At 39.8% G+C, this 22,636-nt stretch overlaps 1 protein-coding gene across 12 annotated transcripts in view; it reads right to left on the bottom strand.

The window, feature by feature from the left end:
* Positions 1–22,636, bottom strand: part of SRGAP2 (SLIT-ROBO Rho GTPase activating protein 2) — a 254,673-nt gene that overhangs the window by 105,211 nt on the left and 126,826 nt on the right. For all 12 annotated transcript variants that reach the window (XM_009441369.3, XM_009441368.3, XM_001163967.5 and 9 more), the window contains one exon: positions 16,404–16,566. In XM_009441369.3, the coding sequence (XP_009439644.1) occupies positions 16,404–16,566 (163 nt within the window). The remainder of the gene's footprint in view (positions 1–16,403; positions 16,567–22,636) is intronic.

Consider the following 22,636-nt stretch of genomic DNA (forward strand, 5'->3'; position numbering starts at 1 on the left):
CAGCAGGTAATTAAAAGAACATCGGCCCAATTCTTTCCCCTCTATGAAGCTCTCCTGACTCACTTTTCATGAATCTGTCTTTTTTCCAAGATCCTATAGACAACAAATTGTCTGTACGACTCATTACATTGCTATCTAAATTGTAACCTGCTTTGGGAGTCTATGGTCTGTCTTTCACCTGAGATGTAAGAAATCTAAGATCTTGAACCATGTTTTAAGGTTGCTCTGCAGGCCTTTTATACTGCCAACTTGAATACTGAGCAATTACAGACAATAAAATAATATTATTAAACTCAACTGAATGGGTTGGTAGTGGTTATTTGTGGTCCTGAATTTGAGTAAAGCAATACTTTTTTTTTCCCTTCAGTCCCTGAAAGCTCAGGTAGACTATGTGGTTTTCCTTGCCTGAGAACTTAAAGGTCCAGAAAGACCACTGACTCTGACAGCAGCAAAAAGAGAATGCTTTTTCTACTCTCCACCCTCAAAATGAACATCAAAAGAAAAACAAGGTCATGGGAAGAGGCAAGGCAGGAAGGGATGCAATGCTTATGTGGGCAGAAGGCTTGGATTATCTTGGCTTTGGAGAAGAGATGATTAAAGTTGGAGACTAGATCGCCCAATTTGTTCTCTGTATTTCCTTTCTAGCCTATATGATAATATACCGCTAAAAAAAGATTAGCTTAGAGATTGCAAAGACCACCCTAGCTGAGCGAAGGCACAAGACACATGCTCTTCTACATGAACACAACCAGATACCTTCTGACCATAACATAACTTTGCAGAGCACTTTGTTTCCAGGTTTTACTGATGCCTATAGCATTCTGAGAAGGAACAGTGAGGGTATGAGTAATTTCATTAGTCTAAAGATGAGGAAACTGAAACTCAGCATGGTGAAAGAACTCCACTGAGCCAGCCAGGGCCCAGGCTCAGGCGTAGCACTGATGCTCAGCTAAGCTCTAAGACAATGAGCAAGACAGAAGAGGAAGAAAAAGGGAAAGCAGCAGGGGGAAAAACCCTCTCTCCTTACCTTATATTAAATGGAAGTAGGGTATTTCCAAATGAAAGCCTTGGCTACCTAGTCATCCTAAAAACAAGTGATTTCCAAAAAGACAACAATGAGATTTTTAATTGCTTCTAGATGTACAAGAACATAGTCCAGGGGAGAGTCAAGACAACAGCCAGGTGGTCGTGGTGGCTCACGCCTGAAATCCCAGCACTTTGGGAGGCCAAGGCAGGCAGATCACTTGAGTTCAGGAGTTCAAGACCAGTCTGGCCAACATGGTGAAACCCCACCTCTACTAAAAAAACACAAAAAACTTAGCTGGATGTGGTAGCCCACGCCTGTAATCCCGGCTACTCGGGAGGCTGAGGCACGAGAATCACTTGAACCCTGGAGGCGGAGGTTGCAGTGAGCCAAGATCACGCCACTGTACTCCAGCCTGAAAAAAAGAAACTCTATCTCCAAAAAAAAAAAAAAAAAAAAAAAAGACAACATAGCCAAAGAACCATAAGGAATATATGAAAAAGCTATGGGACAGCCAGACTACAGACTGCTGTATGATCATATAGGCAACATTTAAAAGAAGATGCAATGACATGATTAAAATGCTTCTCCAAATGTCAAATGAAAAAAATTACACTAAGCTTAATATATAATGTAACTCTCATTTTTAAAAAAATGTGTATAAAAAAGATTGGAAGGAAATACATCAAAATGTTAATCATGATTCCAAGTAATTATTATTTTCTTTTTATTATGTTTTTACCCACAATATCTTGAAAAAAACACGTTACTACTTTTTAAAATTTTTTCTTTTCTTTCATAGCCTTAACTGAAGCTCAGTATTACTTTAACAATTGAAAAAACCCTAAGCTGAAGGGTTTTTTGTTTGCTTGCTTCCAAATTAAAGGAAAACTGAAATAAAAAATAGAAGATGTTACTTCTCAGTCCTGTCCCTGGGCCTTACTAATAACTACTTAGCTTACCAAGAGGATGATTCTGGGAGCTCCTGAGACCATGAAGAGGGATGGTCTGAGGTTCCTATGGTCTTTTAAACAATTAGTGCAAAGAATTCAAATTAATCTATAACTGGAAGTTTCATATTGAGTAAATGCTGGGAGAAGCTGGATGTAGACCCAAATGATTTGTAGAGAACAGAGAAAAAGGAAAAAAAAAAAGAAAACAAAACAAAAAACCCCAAGGGCTGGGCTTAAAAGCAAAGAAAGGTAGGATCTAGTAGAAAAACTAAAAGACCAGAGAAAGTCCAGTATTGTAAGGAAAGAAGATGAAAATGAAAAAAAACTGAAGACGCTGTGTCAAAAGAAGGAAAACTTAAATTTTGTCCTCACTTTAAATAAAAATCATGCTCAGACAAGCAGGGAGGAATTCAAAGGAAAAGTCTTGACAAAGATAAATAGGGGAGTCAACAGAAGCCTGTCCTGCAACAAGGGAGGCTAAAATCAAAGGTGCTACTCTCTCTCTGGACAAGCTGGGCAAGAAGCAGAATCAGAATAGCACAATGGAAATTCTGACCTGACAGAAGCACAGCAACATATGACTGCAGAATGCATGAGCCATTAATTCCCTGCACAAGCACTGGTTCTTTAGCTTACCAATATGACTGCCACCTTCCTACATGCAAGGCAGCAGAGCATGATGATGTGAAGAGATCAGGGGAAGCCAACTGCCTAGGCTTGAATCCCATTTCTCCCATCAACCAGCTGTATAATCTTCAGTAAATTGCTTAAACCCTTTGCCCATGCTCTTATCTACAAATGGGGATGATAAAACCAGTACTCATCTCAAAGTGTCGTTGTGATGAGATTAAATAGGTTAATACATGTAAAACACCTAGCACAGTCCCTAGGCATGGTTAGCATTCATTTAGAATTATGCTTTTTTTAAAAAAATTATTGCTGTGATTCTTAATAATAACAAATTGACACCTAGTCAGCTTGCACACTATTTGTGTGTGTGGTTTCTCCCAAGACTAATACGTTTTTACAAACTACTATTTGCATGGTGCCTGATGAGCTGTATTAACAATCCTCTCCTTTTCTCAGAGAGGCATTTTTATTTTATTTATTTATTTATTTATTTATTTATTTATTTATTTATTTTTTGAGTCGGAGTTTTGCTCTGTCACCCATGCTGGAGTGCAATGGCACAATCTTGGCTCACTGCAACCTCTGCCTCCCAGGTTCAAGCGATTCTCCTCCCTAAGCCTCCTGAGTAACTGAGATTACAGGAATACACCACGACGCCTGGCTAATTTCTGTATTTTTAGTAGAGACAGGGTTTCAGCATGTTGGTCAGGCTGGTCTCAAACTCCTGACCTCAGGTGATCCACCTGCCTCCGCCTCCCAAAGTGCTGGGATTACAGACATAAGCCACTGTGCCCAGCCTCAGAGAGGCATCTTATAGTCAAGTAAGAGAGGTACAGAGATGACAAAAAGTAACTTGTCTAAAATTATCAACTGATACTAAAATTATCAGACGAATGACTGAACTGGCACCCAATATTTGTAGGCTGGCACCATGAATAACACCTTACAATCAGGTTTCTATCATGTGATTTAAAAAATGTAACTAGAAAATGGAAGGGTCAGACTATCACAGCCCTATTCTAGAGGGTGCCAATATTAGCATCACTATCGGTAGACTAACTAGATGTTATGTATTTCCTGCTCTGATGCTACATGAAGTACTAACATCACTTATTATGCATTCTAAGTCACTTGAATCCACTTGGACCTTTAGAACCAACTTCCAATTTACAGGAAATACGGGATACAGGCAGAAGCTTAACAACACAAGTAAACAACCAGACAAATCTAGAAGATGAGAGATTTTGCAGGACATCTGGCTTGGTCTCTTCAACAAATCAGTTTCATGGAAAGAAAATAATACTAGATTAAAGTACACTTAAGGGACATAAAACTGTGTGCATTAGATACTGGCTTGGACAAAGTAGTTGTCAAAGAGATTTTTTGAGTAATTAATTAAATCTTTACATGGCCTGGGTATTAGATGAGACAAAAGTTTATTGAAATGTAAAGGAGAAGGTCTTGACTAAAACAGTAGATTACAAAATAGTATGCACAATAAATCTGTTTTTTATATCATATTTTTGCTTTCTCTATTTTTAAATTTTCTATAACATACATCTACTATAAAATTTAAAAGATTAGGCCGGGCGCGGTGGCTCACGCCTGTAATCCTAGCACTTTGGGAGGCCGAGACGGGCGGATCACGAGGTCAGGAGATCGAGGCCATCTTGGCTAACACGGTGAAACCCCGTTTCTAATAAAAATACAAAAAATTAGCCGGGCGTGTTGGCGGGCGCCTGTAGTCCCAGCTACTTGGGAGGCTGAGGCAGGAGAATGGCGTGAACCCGGGAGGCGGAGCTTGCAGTGAGCCGAGATCGCGCCACTGCACTCCAACCTGGGAGACACAGCGAGACTTCGTCTCAAAAAAAAAATAAATAAATAAATAAAATTTAAAAGATTATTCAAAAGAATAGAGAAAAGGAAGGGAGGGAGGAAACAAGGAGAGGGAGAAGGAAAGAGGAAAAGGAAGAGAGAAAGGAGAGGGAAGAGAAGGCAGAGGGGAGAAGGAAGGGGGGGAGGGAGAGAGACAGAGGAGGGAGAGAAGGAGAGAGAGAGAGAAAGAGAGAGAAAAGGTTTTGAATTCACTATTCTTAAAGCCTGGCTTGTGACCAGGTTCAACCATACATTGGAAAGAATAACTTCCCATTATAATGTTCATAGCAGCATTATTTATAACATACATAATAGCCTCAAACTGAAAACTATCCAAGTGCCATCAACAGTTGAACAGATAAAACTAAAAGTCTCATGTCCTAGGAACCCCCTCAGCCCAAGGCAAACAGGATAGTTGGTCGTCTTAGGTGCTGCCCACTGTAAGGAAGATAGAATTTGGCATTCAAAGCCTGCCAAGTTAGAGGGGCTTGATAAACATCTTGGGCTTCCCATGGAAACCCCAGAAAGGCCATGCCTTAAGTATACAGTATTTTCTAAGACGAAGGGCAAAACCAAAATATACCCACTGTAATGAAGTATAAAGCCAAGCCCCCACAAGATCAAGGTGATCAACCAGTAATTTAATAGCCTCCTAGAATAAAACTTCATACTCTTCAGAGGAAGATAAGTACACCTAGAGTTTCTATGACATATTATCTATGATGTCCAATATGCAATAAAAGATTAGTAGGCATGTAAAAAAAAGTCAAGAGGAAAATCAATAAACAGACCCACAGATAATGTCAATGTTAAAAATAGCAAACAAGAATTTTTAAGTAATTGCCAACTATGTTTTAAAAATATCCATACAATAATTGGGAGGCTGAAGGGGAAGGATCATTTGAGCCCCAGAGTTCAAGCCTAGCCTGGGCACCACAGCGAGACCCCATCTCTAAAAAAATTAGCCAAGCATGATGGTACACACCTGTAGTATCAGACACATGAGAAGGTGAGGTGGGAGGATCACTTGAGCCCAGGAGTCTGAGGGTACGGTGAGCTATGATCACACCACTGTACTCCAACCTGGGTGACAAAGTGAGTCTCCATCTCAAAAAAAAAACAAAACAAACAAAAAAAAACTCTGAAATAAAAAAAATTCATTGGATGGCATTTATAGCATCTTAGGTGAACAAAAGAAAGAATTGGTTGTTTTATTTATTTATTTATTTATTTATTTATTTATTTATTTATTTTTTTGAGATGGAGTCTTGCTCTGTCTCCCAGGCTGGAGTGCAGTGGCACAATCTCAGCTCACTGCAAACTCCACCTTCCAGGTTCAAGTGATTCTCCTGCCTCAGCCTCCTGCAAACTCCACCTTCCGGGTTCAAGTGATTCTCCTGCCTCAGCCTCCTGAGTAGCTGGGATTACAGGCACGTACCACCATGCCCAGCTAATTTTTGTATTTTTAGTAGAGACAGGGTTTCACCATGTTGGCCAGGCTGGTCTCAAACTCTTGACCTCAAGTGATCCACCCACCTTGGCCTCCCAAAGTGCTGGGATTACAGGTGTGAGCCACCATGCCCAGCCAAATTGGTAAACTTTAGAAATCATCTAAACTAAAGCATACAGAAAACAAAAATTTGAAAAAAATGGACAGAACATCAACAAGCTGTGGGACTGAATCAAGTAGTCTAACATACATGCAATTGATAACAAAGCAAAACAGGAAGGAGAGATGGGACAGAAAAAAAAATTTGCCAAAAATTTTTCTCAAATTGAGGAAAAACTTGATATTTTTCCTACAATTTCTACAAATTAGATATTTGACAGATCAGGGATTGTCTGGATATTATATTTCACCAAGCCAAAGGAATACAATGAAAACCACGCTTACACTCTTATGATAATCAAAGAACTAAAAACCAAAGATAATGAATAAATATTGGAAGCAGCCAAATAAAGAAGGGCTGGGCATGGCAGCTCATGCCTGTAATCCCACCACTTTGGGAGGCCAAGATGGAAGGACTGGGATTGCTTGAGCACAGAAGTTTGAGTCTACAGTGAGCTGTAATCATGCAACAGGACTCCAGCCTGGGGGACAGAGACTCCATCTCTTTAAAACAAACAAACAAACAAACAAAAAGATGATATATTACATACAAGTAAGCAATAATAAGAACCTAAGAACCACAGCTGATTTCTCATCAGAAATAATGGAGGCCAGAAGGCAAGTGAATTACATATTCAAATTGTTGAAAAAAATTATCTGATTCCATTTACACAAATTTTTAAATGGGCAAATACTTATATTGTGTTAGAAGTCAGGATAATGGTTACCCTTCAGAGAGTAATGACTTGAAGTGGAGAGAAGGAGGGTTCATGGGATACTAGTAACATTCTTTCTTCATCTGGGTGCTGATTACATAGCTGTATTCAGTTTGTAAAAATTCATTGAGCTGTACACTTTATAATATGTGTACTTTCTCTAAGTATTTTATACTTTCATAAATAGTTTAGGAAAAAAACTTTGCAAAAATAGATGAAAGGTTCAGAGAAAATACACATCTAGGGCCTACTACAGTGGGAGGTATTCACAGTGTGAATTTTACGAAAGGTTACTATTATTACTTTGTCATCATCATCATCCCACAGAAAGTTTTGAGAGACCTAAATAAACCAAAAACCCCAAGCTCCCTTGGGAGGCAAATCTTACTCCTCAATTTGATTTTCAAGCTCTTTTAAGCACCTAGCAGCATAATGCTGTGCATGCAGTATTCACTAAAATACTTATTGACTGTATAATCTCCTAATTTAGGGTAGTATTCCAATACAAGGTTGCATATGGACACTTTTATTTTTTGTCTACTGCACCTCTCTTTCCCATATTCCATTTCCCATATTCCATTCCTCGTCTTCAGATTCCCTTAATAATCCTTTGATTTATACAAATCGAAGTACTATTATACTTTTGAAAGTTCTAAATATAGCACCTTGAGCTCTTTTAGAAAAGGCAGATACCTAAGAACTAAAACACCAAAAAGGCAAACACACAAACTAACCTAAGCAAAAGACTACAGACATCTTTGATGCACACATTCCCTTTGAGCTGCACCTTCCTAAGTCTAAATAAAAGCCTGGACCACCCAGAGAGCAGCCTCAAGGGAGAGCACACAGATGCTGCTGACCCAGTGTCACAGAAACCAAAGCTAAAACACCCCCAACAGCACGAGCTGCAAAGCTCCCCTCGGTGTTGGCTTTGGCAGCAAACCTGACGCCCCTTATCAGCAGAGATACCTTTGAAGTAGCTGGCAGCCTTCCATCCCCTACTCAAATAAGCTCAGCTTCACATTCTATTCTTTTCTCCAAAGAGGATCTTTTCATCAGATATGAGAGAATAAAGCTCAATTAATTAGAACAGATTTTTGCTACCAACAAGATAAACTGGGCAACTGGAACAGCTGTCTGTAAAGCACTGTGCAAACGCTGTTAGTGACCATGCTATAATGTGGAGGAAATTCAGTCCAATCACAGATACTGAGTTCAGACGAGCAGGAGGGATATGGTAGACGGGGAAGGGAGGGAGGGTTAAATCACTCATCTACTCCTTCTCCCAAAGAGTTAAACCCTTTCTTAAGGGGGCAGAGCACAGGGACACAACCTTTGGAAAACCATTCTTTTCCTCCATTCATTCAATCCACAGCACTTACCAGGGACATTCAACTATACCAGCATTGTGGGTCACCACTTCTCCTCTTCTTATTTATGACCATCACACCACCCAAAATGCCTTCTCAGTTTCATCATCCACTCTTCTCACACATGCCAAACAGCTGGACTCAAGAAACGCCATAGGAAATCCTATCTCAGTCCAAACGGATACCAAACAGATAGGTAACATGCACTGCTTTTAGTTTTAAATCTCATTTATCCTTTTTAACTACCAGATTCATTTCCTTAGTGCCAAAAGAAATCTGACTGTTGTGACTGATTCACTAATGGCAAAAGGACATGTTTAACATCTCCAAGGCCCTGGAGAAAAGTATTAACTGAGCCTCTTACATTCCTTCCTCAGCACTCTTCTTGCATTCCCCACTTCCTGCAGTGTGAAGGAAGCCAGATTCACCCTTTGTCACCAGATTTATTTATCTGAAGCTAACTTCACCCTTCATCACCCTCCAAGAATAAAGTAGGAAACCACAATGGGTTGCCTAGAGAAACTAGCCTAGATGCTTTAACACTGTCTGTTGCAGAGGCAAACATGGCTCACATACAGATAGACAGGATCTTAGGGCATCAGATATTCTCTGTGCTCTGCAGTTTCCCCAAGATGGAAAACAGTGCAGCAGTGATTCTCAGCCCTAGCTGTAGGCAACAATCACCCAGGCCCTACTCCAGAGATTCTGACTAAATCGTGCTGGGGTAGGGTCTTGGCATGGGTATTTTTTAAATTAGATCAACTTTATTGAGGCATAATTTACATAATAAAATGTACACATTTTAAGTGTATAATATGATAAAGTCTGTCTAATGTACCACCATGGTCAAGATTATGTAACATTATAAAAATGTTATAAAGCATTGTTTAAAATGTTATATAATGTAGGCTATAAAAACCCTACAAACTCCCTTGTGTCCCTTAGCAGTCAATCCTTCATCCCCATCCTGGCCCCAAGGCAATCAATGATCTATTCTCTATCACTATAGATCAGATTTGTTTTTTCTAAAATTTTATAGAAACAGAATCATACAGAATGTACTCATTGTGCTTGGCTTCTTTTTATCAACATTATGTTTTTTGAGCTCATTTATATTGTATCAGCATTTCCCTTCTTATTGCTGAGTAGTATTGATATATGGATACACTACAATATGTTTTTCCATTCATCTGTTGATGGACATTTGGGTTGTTTCCAGTTTGGGCTATTATGAATAAAGTACCTAAGGCAGCTGTAACAAATTACTGCAAACATGGTGGCTTAAAACAACATACATTTGTTCTCTTAGAGTTCTGGAGGTCAGAACTCCAAAACCAATTTCACTGGGCTGAAACCAGTGAGTCAGCAGGGCGGCTTCTGCTCCGGAGGCTCTCAGGAAGAATCGGTTTCCTTGCCTTTTCCAGCATCTAGAGCTGTATTCACTGGCTCATGGCCATTTCCTCTGTATTCAAAGCCAGTGGCATAGCATCCTCTCTCTATGACTCTGTTTCCCTCTGCTTCTATCACATGACCTTCCTCTCTTTTATCTGTAATCTCCTTCTTATGAGGACACTTGTGATTGCATTTACAGCCCACCCAGCTAATTAAGCATAATATCCCCATCACAAGATCCTTAAATTAGTCATATCTGCAAAGTATTACATGCATAAGGTAACATTCACAGGTTCCAAAGGTTAGAATATGGACCTCTTTTTTTTTTTTTTTTTTTTTTTTGAGGGAGGCATTACTCAGCCTATCACAAAAGCTTTATGAATATTCAGGTGCAAGTCTTTGTTTAGACATATGCTTTTATTTCTCTTGGGTAGATGCCTATAAATACCTGGAATTACTGGGTCATATGACAAGTACAAATTTAATGTCATAAGAAACTGCCACTATTTTCCAAAGTGGTTGTACCACTTTCACACTCTCACTAGCAACATATGAGGGTTCTGGCCAACTTCCTTAACACTTGGTATTGCCAGATGTTTTAATTTTAACCATCCTAGTGAATGTATGGTATATCTTCTTACAGTTTTAACTTGCGTTTCCATCACGAGTGATGATATTGAGCATATTTTCATGTGTTGATTAGCCATTTGTATATTTTTATTAGTGAAATGTTTATTAAAACCTGTTTCCATTTTTAAAAATTTGGGTAGTTTGTCTTATTACTGAGTTCTCAGAGTTCTTTATTCTATAATCTGATATAAGTCCATGTCAGATACATATCACAAATATTTTCTCCCAGTCTGCGTCTTGTCTTTCATTTTGAAAATAAAGTCTTTCTAGGAACAAAAGTCCAAGACTTGATGAAGTCTGACTTATCCTTTACAAAATTTTATGGTTCATGCTTTTTATATTCTAAGAAACCTTTGTTTATTCAAGGTCACAAGGATTTTTTTAAAACTCCCCAAGTAACTTTCATGCCCAGGCAAAGTTGAAAGCTACTGGTCTATAGGGAATCTGACTTGGCTTTTTCAATTTAACCTAAATTTTTGCCATAGAAACTTAAGAGTCCTAACAGCAAAACAGGAGTACAGTTCACTGCAGTGCTGTAAAAACAAGGATGCAACTGAGCCTTAGCACTGTCTGAACTGACCAGCTTCCAAGCTTAAGTGTGAGCAGCTGTGAAGGGCTAGAAACAGTGATTTGAGAAAGCAAAGTCAGAGGTACTTTTAGTGTGTTCCAGCTAACCAAAAAGAGAAAACAGGATTATCCTCTCTCCTGTAGGAAAAAGCACACCCAAGTTTATTTCAGTTTAAACTAAGCAAGTGGGAAAAATTATTTCTGTTCTTGGTGGGCTTCTTTAGAACATGCCCCTCATGGAGACCACAGGGAGATGGGAGTCAAACTTGGCAGTTTTTGCCCATGGTTTTTGAAGCCACCGCATTAAACAAATGAAGGTGGCAGCAATAATATTTGCCCAAACCCTGGTTCCAACAGAGGTTAGACAGACTGAGCTTTCATTACATGAAAGGAGATGTCAGGAGCACCAAACGGGCTCAATTTTCCCTCTCGTCCTAGACAAAGTCAGTCTGTTTTTAAGCTGTGAACAGGAGGCTACTTTCTCCAGATGTTATATTTAGCTAAAGGAATCTCCAACATGGCTTCATGCAAAATGTAAAATATGTCCCAGCAGACATTACCACAAACCAGAGGGCTAGTAAGGAGCCTCCCCCCTTAAGGGGGTTCAATAGCATAGAGGGGCCAATTGTGCAGCCACCCTGACATCCCTAAATTAGCTAAATTAGCTGTGAGCCAGATTTGGGGCCAATTCTCACATTTAATGAGTCCTTGTTTCCCTCTTACAGGGGGCAGAGATATTTTGCCCCTGGGGAGTGTAAACATGCTGCCCTATTTCATTCCCAACTTCCAGCTGCTTGCCCCAACCCCAGGTAGGAAAAACAATCCAATGTTGATGTTCAACATCTCCATACCCTTTGAAGGTTTATGTGCAAAAGAAAAATTAGGTTAATTCTATAACTAAGTGAAATATCTGAATTCAACGAAACAGAAAATCCAGGATTTTCTCTTCTCTGTACAACATACTTAGAGAATCCTAATACAGTATGTAGATGAAAACGTTGGATTCTAGAGCCAGGTGACTGGAGTTAAACGCTAGCTTCATTTCATTTTTCTTAATCTCTCTCTCTCTTCTTTTTTTTTGAGACGAAGTCTTGCTCTGTTGCCTAGACTGAAGTGCAACAGCATGATCTCTGCTCACTGCAACCTCCACTTCCCGGGTTCAAGAGATTCTCCTGCTTCAATCTCTTGAGTAGCTGGGATTACAGGCACTGGCCATCTTGCCTGGCTAATTTTTGTGTTTTTGTAGAGACGGGGTTTCACCATGTTGGCCAAGCTGGTCTTGAACTCCTGACCTCAGGTGATCTGCCCACCTTGGCCTCCCAAAGCGCTGCGATTACAGGCGTGAGCCACCGCTCCCAGCCCTCTGTTTTGTTTTTTGTTTTTGTTTTTTTTTTAAACAGACAGGGTCTGGCTCTGTTACTCAGGCTAGAGTACAGTGGCATGATTATAGATCACTGCAGCCTCAAATTTCTGGGCTCAAGTGATCCTTCCTGTCTCAGCCTCCTGGGTAGCTAGGCCTACAGGTGTGTACCATCATGCCTAGCTAATTTTTTTTAAGTGGGGGAGGGAGGTAGAGACAGAGTCTTGCTATGTTGCCCAGGCTGGTCTTGAATTCCTTGCTTCAAGCGATCCTCCCACCTCAACCTCCCAAAGGGCTGGGATTACAGGCTTGAGCCACTGTGCCTGGCCTGCTTAATCTCTTTAAGCCATAGTTTCTTCCTTCATAAAACAGCGATGATGACAATAGTAACTACTTTATAAAATTATGGTAAGGATTAAAGGAGATAATACATATAAAGTGCTTAACACAATACCTGGCACATAGAGGTTCAAAATATAATGACTCCTATTATCATAATTTTTGCAGTGAATCATTAAGTTTTATAGATTAAAAAAAGATTTTTTAAAATGTTGACTTTTGCTAGTGACAAACAGACTCAAATTCACATAAAGCACAGGTGTGTACAGCCATACCACAAATTAAGGTATCTTTTCTAAGCCTATGTCCCCAGAGAAATGGGTCCTTTTGCCACTGGAACCAAATTTACTGGTAAAACATATCTATTTTATGTATTTGGATCCCAATTTGGCATTTCTTCATTGCTGACATTGTAGATATCAGCACCTGAAATAATGCTTCATTCTTCAAGAAATCTGGTCTTCATTTGCTTAAGCTAGCCCTCTCCACACCTATATCCACTTTTGTTTGTCCTTATCTGTGGGATTACAATTTACCTATCACAATTTAACAAAGGTAACCTAACAACCAGAAGGAAGCCCCCAGTGTAGGATCCCCTTATCGTCACAGAACTGTGGTATCCTGAATTTGGAAGGCACCATGGAGATCGCATAGACCACACTCTTTTTTTAAAGTTTAGGGAACTGAGGCACAGAAAGAAGTCATTGTCCAAGGTCTCAGAGTTAAGAGCAGAGCTAGGCCCAAGAGAAAGGGTCACTTGGAAAAGGCATCTCCTCTGATAGCGCAAAGCAAATCCCCGGGAAGATTCATGTAACTACAGAATGGCTGAGGACATTCCTTAGGACTGTTATCTGATACTATATCTTAACCAGTAGGATTCTAATTCATGTGCAACGACACTCTAAACAAAAGAGGTTAAAAAACTGGGGTGTGGTATGAAGAATGTTTCTTTGCCCATTACTAGAAAGCAGAGAGGCTCTTTACCCAGCCAAAAGAGAATGAATCAATTTTTTTTTTTAGGAGTCAGGGTCTCTCTCTGTTGCCCAGGCTGGAGTGCAGTGGCATGATTACAGCTCACTGCATCCTCAAACTATCAGGGTCTCTGTTGCCCAGGCTGGAGTGCAGTGGCATGATTACAGCTCACTGCATCCTCAAACTATCAGGGTCTCGTTCTGTTGCCCAGGCTGGAGTGCAGTGGCATGATCACGGCTCACTGCATCCTCAAACACCTGGGCTCATGCAATATTCCCACCTCAGCATCCCAAGTAGCTGTGGCTACAGGCACAGGCCACCATGCTCAGCTAACTTTTAAAATTTTTTTAGAGACAAGGTCTTGTTATGTTGCCCAGGTTGTTCTTGAACTTCTGGCCTCAAGCATTTTCCCACCTTGACCTCCTGAGTTGTTGGGATTACAGGAATGATCCGTGGTGCTTGGCTCAATCTATTTTTATGATCTGCCAACCAGCCCCTAATTTAAGAGTTTTCTGCCTACATGGGAATGCCCCAAGGGAGGGAGAAAAGAGATTATTCACCCTGTGGGATAGTAATCATTGGCCATTCAACAACCCTGGGCATGTCTCTAATCAACTACAATTTAATTGATCCAAAGTTACAAAGATCAAGAGAAATTCCTATGATCTGCAACTATACACAACAGTATGAATAAATCTCACAAACATAATATTGAAAGAAACCAAACAAAAAAGAGTACATACTGTGCAATTCTATTTATATAAAGTATGAAACCAAGCAAAGCTAATCTCTGCTGTTAAAAGTCAAGACAGTTGTTATCCTTGGGGATTTAGGGTGGGGAGATGACTAGAAGGGAATATGAGGGGGCTTCTAGGGTACAGAAATGTTCTGTTTCTTGATCTGGGTGCTGGTTACACAGGTGTGAATTCAGTTTGTGAAAATGCATATAGCTATTAAATTATGATAGGCATACTTTTCTTCAGTGAAATGTAATATATAAACAGTCCTATGAGAAATAAGTTCTTCCTCACGCTCTAGCATAGTAATACACGGCTTAAGGAAGTCAACCCTGAGCCCATGGCTAGGAATATCATTCACAGACGAATTTTCTTCATGGATGTCATATGCCCCACACCTTGTATACATGCCATGTACCTACCTTTGGTGAAATATGCATAGGGCACTTGAAGAGCCAGGAACACTCGTGACTTTGCTATCTGGCTGCCTTCAGTATAAGCATCTCTGAGATCTGGAGAGGCTATTAAATTATCTAGCCTGGTTTTTCTCTAACCTTCTAAGGCTTGGTAAAAAGGGAGCTGAGAGACTGGGTGAAGTCTAGCTAGGTGAACAGATCTTATAAAAGTTGTTTTCTCAGATGAACAAAGAAAACGGAGGAGGAAACTATCAGTCAAGCCCTTTCCTTCTTGAGATAGTCTAAGTGGCTGTCAAGGTCACAGAGACGAGCTGTCAAAATTTCACCTAAATAGGTTTTAATTTTAGTCACACACATGCATCACCAAGTATTGCAGAATAATTCAAATTAATGACAACCAAGCTGAAGCTGATGCTGGAAACCATGGAGGAGATGGTGAGAAGTACCCTCACTCCAAAATGAGGTGTGGCCCCAACCACAGCACAGCCGGGCTACTAATAATAGCCAGTGAGCTCTGGGAGGAGTTATCTTTCTCTGCCTTCTTTTCGTCGTCAGATGATTGTACCCTCAATATTCTGTCTCTAAGACACAGGGAAAGCACCTTCACGGATGCAATTAGGTAGATGGAAGATTCCAAATCAGTTATTTGATCAGGCTGGTAATTACAGAAAAAAAATGGGGTATTAATTCCAGATCTAGTGAAATCTGGAAAAATTCCTGAGAACCGGAAAGCTGATCAAGAGCTTTGACTGTATCGACTACAATCCTGTTTACCAGTCTTTTCTCTCATACTTTCAAATTTTAATAATGGATTTTGTCACCTGGAAACTGATGAATTCTAAATAGCCCTCTATAATCTTTTTCTACCTATAACTTTTAGGAAGATTATTTGCTTCTGGAAAGTCTTCCAGGGATGTCAATGCTTGAATGGTAGACATGGCATATCATATACAATGGTTGGGGCCTTCACCGCTGTCTGTAACCCAACCTCATGAATAAATGATTCCACTTTGAGCTCAAGCTGAGACAGCTTAGAAAAGAGCTTCCTGGATTTTCAAGAGGCTAGTTCCATCATTGACAGGTAAGGTGAATTGGCTCCTTAAGATTATCATGATTATTTTGAGTTTTCCTTTGTCAAATTGTTCAACCTATACCCAAGGAAGTACGATAACAATTGAGTTCCGAAAGCATTCAGAGACCCAAAGACAAAGACATACCACGATAAGAATAACCACACTTTTGAGTCTACCTTGGCCAAGATAAGACCCTGGGAAGAAAACTAAACTAAAAACATAAACGTGTATGAGTTTGCTAAATGAACTAGAATAGGAAAACATAAAATGACAGTGTTGGCCCCTTAAGCTCAACAGCTTCACAAATCACTTTAAGAAAACGTCCCAAAACACAGTTTTTGTTAATAGATGCAGATTATGAATTATAGTACCAGTCCTGGGTTTATACCTTGCAAATGGTTCCTTTCCCAAGGCTACTATTAATTCAGCTCAGAAAGGAAGAAAGGAATGCCAATTCAAATATTTTTTTTCTCCGCAAGTATGTGGTAGGGAATGACAAGTGGAAAGCCTATGAAGTGGGCCAATAAGATATTCTTTCTTTTATTTTTTCTTTCCAACTTTTATTTTAGGTTCAAGGGGGGTATATGTGCAAGTTTGTTACATGGGTAAATTGCATGTCATGGGGGTCTGGTGTACAGATAATTTTGTCACCCAGGTAATCAACATAATATCTAATAGGATTTTAAAAATTGTGTCATTGCTCCACCCAAGAACCTCTGTGACTAGAAATATCTCTGTACCTTTTTAAAGAGTCTTCCTGAGTCCTCGCTGACTTGTACAAATCGAGGAATGATATTATTCAGGTAGATGTCACTCAGGGTGGTATGGTCCCTGCTTTCCCGCTTCACCTGGTTTAAGAGGAGATTCCAGCAGTTGACTGGAGAGAGAACATTCTGATCCTTCCTGTGAAGAAACATCAAGGAAAAGAAGTCATTATTGATACGCAGCCAGGGCAACATCTACAACTATAGTCTGTGTCCTAAAATCACAGCAATCAAAGCCAATCCAGAAATAAAGATATTTTTCCTGAAGCTCACCTCTCTAGTTTTCTCCTTTTCTAAAAACTCAGTGGAGAAAAAAGGAGAAAATAAGGACAAGAAGGAGAGGGAGGGAAGAGGGGATGTACAAGGAGAAACAGGATTATCTGTTAGGCACCTACTATGTTCTAAGAACTTGGTGAATGCTTTATACGTATTATCTCATCTCATCTAAGCTCTATCATTTCATTTTAAGGAAAGAACTACCATTATCCCCCTTCTACTGATTAGAAAACTGAAGCTCAGAGAGGTTGTCACTTGTCTACAGCGAGTAAGACTAACACAACAAGTAAGAGGGCGCCAGGGACTAGAACAACAGTTCTGCATTGTCTGGCTAGACCAGGTCTAAGGTGATTCTGAAGTCCATCATTTTAGCCACTAAGTAAGTCATTTGGTTTGTCTCTAGGGTTAGAAACCAAAGTTAGAGATTTTGTCCAGAGACAAAAATCACTACAGCACTACAAAATCCCCACAAATGTATCCATTGTAGGATTTAATAAAGGCAAATTTGGAGACATATGCCATTAAAATGTTACTGAAAACTCTGGAGTTCCACAGAACACATCTAAGGAAGTTTTGATTTCATTTATTGAGCCATGATCTCATGTCCCATACAATCAAGAACACAAACCATACCTGAACATATGTGTTCCTAAAATGTCTACAGCTTGAATGGAGCAATAAAGTGCTAAACCAAGGTGCTCATTCCCTTTTTTTTTTTTTGAGACGAAGTCTCACTCTGTCACCCAGGCTGGAGTACAGTGGCACAATCTTGGCTCACTGCAACCTCCGCCTCCCGGGTTCAAGAGATTCTCCTGCCTCAGCCTCCCTAGTAGCTGGGATTATAGGCACCTGCCACCACGCCCAGCTAACTTTTGTATTTTTAGTAGAGATGGGTTTTCACCATGTTGACCATGCTGATCTTGAACTCCCGACCTCAAGTGATCCACCCACCTTGGCCTCCCAAAGTGCTGGGATTACAGGAGTGAGCCACCGCGCCCGGCCCTAGATGCTCATTTCTAATGAAAACATTGTGATCCAAAAGAATTATTGATTACCAACTCAGCATTAACTTAAGCAACAGAAAGTTCTACATTTGGAAGTTGGATTTCTTTAAGGAGAGAAACAAAAGTAGGAATAATTTGCAGTACTATTTATCAAGGGATACTGTACACATATCTGGGCCCTTTATACATGTTGTTTGACTTAAACCCCACAACTACCTGATGAGGTGGGTGTTATTAACCACATTTGGCAGATGAGGAAAAGTAGACTAAAAATTTTTAAACACTTTGCCCAAGGTCATATAGCTAAAAAGTGGCAATTCCAGAATTCAAACCAAGCCTATAACTGCAAAGCGAGTACTCTCATTCACTGCAAATAATAACTATCTGTTTCTTTCCCCCTTTCCTCTCTTCCCCCCTCCAGTCAGACTCGAACTACAAAGAAAGTGAGTTGAGAGTAGCTTGGTTATTGAGTCAGTACTGCCTCCATTCAGCACTAAAGGCCAGGCACTTGTGATTTGTAAAGCGTGAAGTTCAACTTAGAAGGCTTTTCCAATTCTATAGTAGTAACTATTAACAAATAATCATGCCATACTTACTTGGACTTCAGAACACATCAGACAAATCAAATATCTGTCTAACCCAAACCAATAAGTTACTTCAAACCAATTAATATTAGAGTCCAAATTGAAACTGTTCTAAACCTGTATCCGGGTACCACCCACCCCCTGCCCCAGGCATCACTCTTCTGTAGCCAAAATCACTAACTCTTAAGCGTGCCAATCACTGTGACAACACTTACCTTTTTAGGGAAACTGAAAGATTTCTATGGAAATCAAAAATATACCAGCTGAGAGGAAGAGAGACACATAATTAATTTACTCCTTTCAAAATGTTTAGTATCTGGGGAAAAAAAAGTGAACTGGAAACAATCCTAAATTCAAAATGGTAAGATATTTGAACACATGCATTCCATAGCATCTGATGTTTCCATTGCAAGAAAACTTTCAAAATGATTCCAATTAGATTTCAGTTACAAAATTCTAAATAACCTAATTTACATTTTAATCAAGTGGTGTCTCTCGGCAAGATACCCATGTCCTCAGTAAGCATGCTTTTTAAAGGGGCAGATCTCATGAGACTTTACATTGACAATTGCTTTCAATCTATTTCTTAAGGGAGAACATGGATTGGGGGGGTCTATACTGGTTCTTTCCCTATAGCACTTTACATACACACAAATGATGCCACAATTCAATTCCACAAACGTACACACATTTGTATCTTAAATGAACAAGGCATGGTGTTAGGTGCTTTAGTGGTTATAAAAGTGCAAATGCTGCAATATAGTAAGAGAGACAAAGAAAGACCTATAGTAAAGTAGAACTTTAATGGCGGTACAAACAAAAGGCCAGCTAGCTCAGAAAGGTAGACCGCAGATCAAAAGAGGAAGCAGAGGAGGCAAAATCAACCTAACACCATGGGAAAGGATGCAGAGCACATATCCCCAGGGTGTCCTCAAAAGAAAAGATGACTGAACAAAGATGGGTCAATAAACAGGATGGCTGGAAGTAGAAATCTTTTAAAATAAAATGCCTTATCACTTAATGCTAATAAGTTTTATTAAGAACTTGTAAGGTGTGGCTCACGCCTGCAATCCCAGCACTTTGGGAGGCCAAGGCAGGTGGATCACTTGAGACCAAGAGTTCAAGACCAGCCTGGCCAGCATGGCAAAACCCCATCTCTACTAAAAATACAAAATTACCTCGGTGTGGATGGTGCACACCTGTAATCCCAGCTACTTGGGAGGCTGAGGCAGGAGAATCACTTGAACCCCGGAGGCAGAGGTTGCAGTGAGCTGAGATCATGCCACTGCACTCCAGCCTGGGTGAGAGCAAGACTCCATCTCAAAACAAAAGAAAAAAAAGAAAAAAGAACTTGCAAGGTGCTATAAGTACTTTTACCACATGTATTTATTTCCATCCTTACAGGATTTTGTGCGATAGTTACAGTATTCGTATTGGTTTCAGTGAGCAGGAGCTTTTAAACTGTGTTCTGAGATACTCTGGAATTAGCAGAAAATCACATTTCAATTTAAAAAACGGTGACACATCCATTCAAATGAGCAACCCTCACTGACATGAGCAAGAGACCCAGGACCCAGTTTCCCTGCATTAGATACCACTGCAATGTCTCGAAGGCTGCTAGCATTGTTTTATGTAAACCCTGGAAGAAAGAATCACCGTATGCCTTGGAACTTCTGAACAATATACTATTGATTAGAATACATGTAGCTTTGCATAGGTTTATTTTTTCATTCAAGCCTGTGTGTGCCTCCTCCAATAAAGCTGTACAGGTGAGCCTATAACTTGACACACAGCAGCAAGGTTCAATCACATGCCATAGAAGGCTCAAGGGCCTAGGCTGGGTTCATGTTAGACCGTGGTTGGGTAGCGAAAATCAACATGCTTAATATCATACCATCTCATTATCAGTTGTTGCGATGCCTATTATACATGTTGGGGCTTATCCAATTAATATTTATGAAGGGGAATAGCTGCTAGGTGATGATAGTGACTCAACTTTAAAACAAAAAAATCTTCTTTTTTCCATCTAAATCAATTTAAAGCTCAAGATTACAGTAACTTATCTATGCTAATCAGAATTTTCTTGATATTGGACTACCTAAACCAAAACCAGATGCTGAAATGAATATAAAACTATAACTGATTCATAATCCTGATCTCAATATTTTTAGTTCATGAAAACAGCCTCATTGTTCTCATTGACTGACAGTATAATAAGTACTCTATAAATTTGTACTTTAAAAGCAGATTTACACCAATAAAAATACTGCTTTGATCTGTTTCATATATTGAGGCTCTATGCAAGATTTTTATTTTAAAAAAGGAGTCTATGCTTAAAAAACCAGCACTAGATCCTGTTGTCTGTTTCTTCTAGGAATTCTCAGCCTCTCCTACTATTAATGCAGCTTTTCACACAATATTTCTGGTCCTTTGAGTCTGTAAGCTTTCTCAGACATATTCTTCCTTTCAACTGAGGTGTTTTAATTAATTCATTTATTTATTTTTGGGTAGTGGTAGAGCAAGTAAGGTAGAGAGAAAGTGGGAGGAGGGGATCACAAATATACAGACAATTTTCCCAGCCAACACGAACAAAGATGAAACACACTTCAGGCTGGAAAATAAGCAAGGCAACGAGACGTGATTTCATAGGGAGCATATTAAGGCTCTGCTAGAGTGGTTTCCTGCTCCAGAAGCTTTGCAGCCTCATTTTATTTGGGACCGCTGAAGCCAAGGGAACTTCGTTTGGTTAGCAGATTGAAATTTGTCTTTATATCTTTTCCATCTATCATTTGTTTGCACAGTCTCTTTACTTTCCCCACCCCCAGAGCCTTAGGTTGTATAATACTTGGGCCTTTAAAGGAAAGGGTCTGCATCCCTTAGGAATGTGCTGAGCAGCTGCAAACCTCCTCAAACACTAATCCCTAAAAAGCAGACAAAATACCTAGGAGTATTTTTCTTACTTAAAATGTTTTTCAGGAGGAAGATCAAGAAAACATCATACTGTACTTGAGAGGGAATGACTCTGGAGTCGAAAGGAGACCCGGAAAGTCACATGCTGCCTGTACATCTGCAGAAGACATTATCACTGTAAATGCACTGAAAGAGATAAACCTGCATAGCTGAATCATTAGCTTCGAAGACATTAGCCCAGCTTTTCTCCCTCAACTTGGACTATTTATGGACGTTCAACAAACTTAGCAACAAGCGCTTAAAGGGATTTCTCTAAAATATCCATGGTGAAGAGCCAAGTCCATAAAGGTCCAAGTTGGCCTCTCTATTATGGTTCTTTTCCATATCACCTCTGTTTGGTTTTTATCATCTCATCTATAAAATGGACACGTGCCCTATTGGTATACATCTCACTCCTCAAAGATCTTCAAAGTATGGCTGTAAAATCCTGGAAGCCCTCCTGACCTAAGGTGCCATTTAATTAATAATTGCTACATTCATGGCTGTGCAGATGGAATGCATGGCATGAGGCTGGCATTGCTGGAATATAGCTTGAGCTTCTGCATTGCTATAACGAGGTGTGTTTCCTTTTGGGCCAATAGTCTCTAAGTTGCTCACCTCTCAGGGCTGTTGTGTGGATCAAATGAAATGATGGATGCAAAAGAACTATGCCAATAGTTCAGCACTATACAAATGTGAAGAAATATTATTATTTTTATTTCCAAACAAACTAGGACTCAGCTTTCATCAATTTCCAACACGCTTCTCACCTGGCTCTGGGCCAGGGCCAAGATTGCTGCCTGCTGAAAATGCACAGCCTTCAGCAAATAATGGTTTGAGTAAGACAGCAGCAACAGGCAATTAACAAAGCAGCCGTAAGGCTCTGGGAAGATGTGAGAGAGATACCAACAGGAGAGCAGATTTTAATCTCCCACTGTCCTTTCCCTAAGGGACAATGTAGAACAATCAGTCCTGCATTCCACACTGGGAACTGTGTGCTGAGGTTGACAGAAAGGAATCCAAAGGGAGCACAGATTGCCAAAACCCTAGATGCTTCAGCAACTTATACTAAGCTCCCATCCCCTGTCTCAGAATTCCTATCAAACCTGCCAATCTGCATAGAGAGATGGCAACTATCAATACATCTAAGCAGAATATAATTTCTCACTTTTAAAAACAGACCTATCTGTGATGATAGACAAAACTTAAAGAGTTAAATACATCATTCAATATATGTTATTGAACATACAAGTATGTGGTGAATAAAAAAAAGGTACATGCATGATAAAAGGAATCATTTAAGTGATGGTTGGACAGGGAACTTGTGACAAGAAGGAGGTTGGATTTTTTAACCTAAATTCCCTCCTGGCACCTTGATTAAAATGAAATGAACTGA

This window comes from Pan troglodytes, chromosome 1, assembly GCF_028858775.2.
Source record: "Pan troglodytes isolate AG18354 chromosome 1, NHGRI_mPanTro3-v2.0_pri, whole genome shotgun sequence".
Lineage (NCBI taxonomy): Eukaryota > Metazoa > Chordata > Mammalia > Primates > Hominidae > Pan > Pan troglodytes.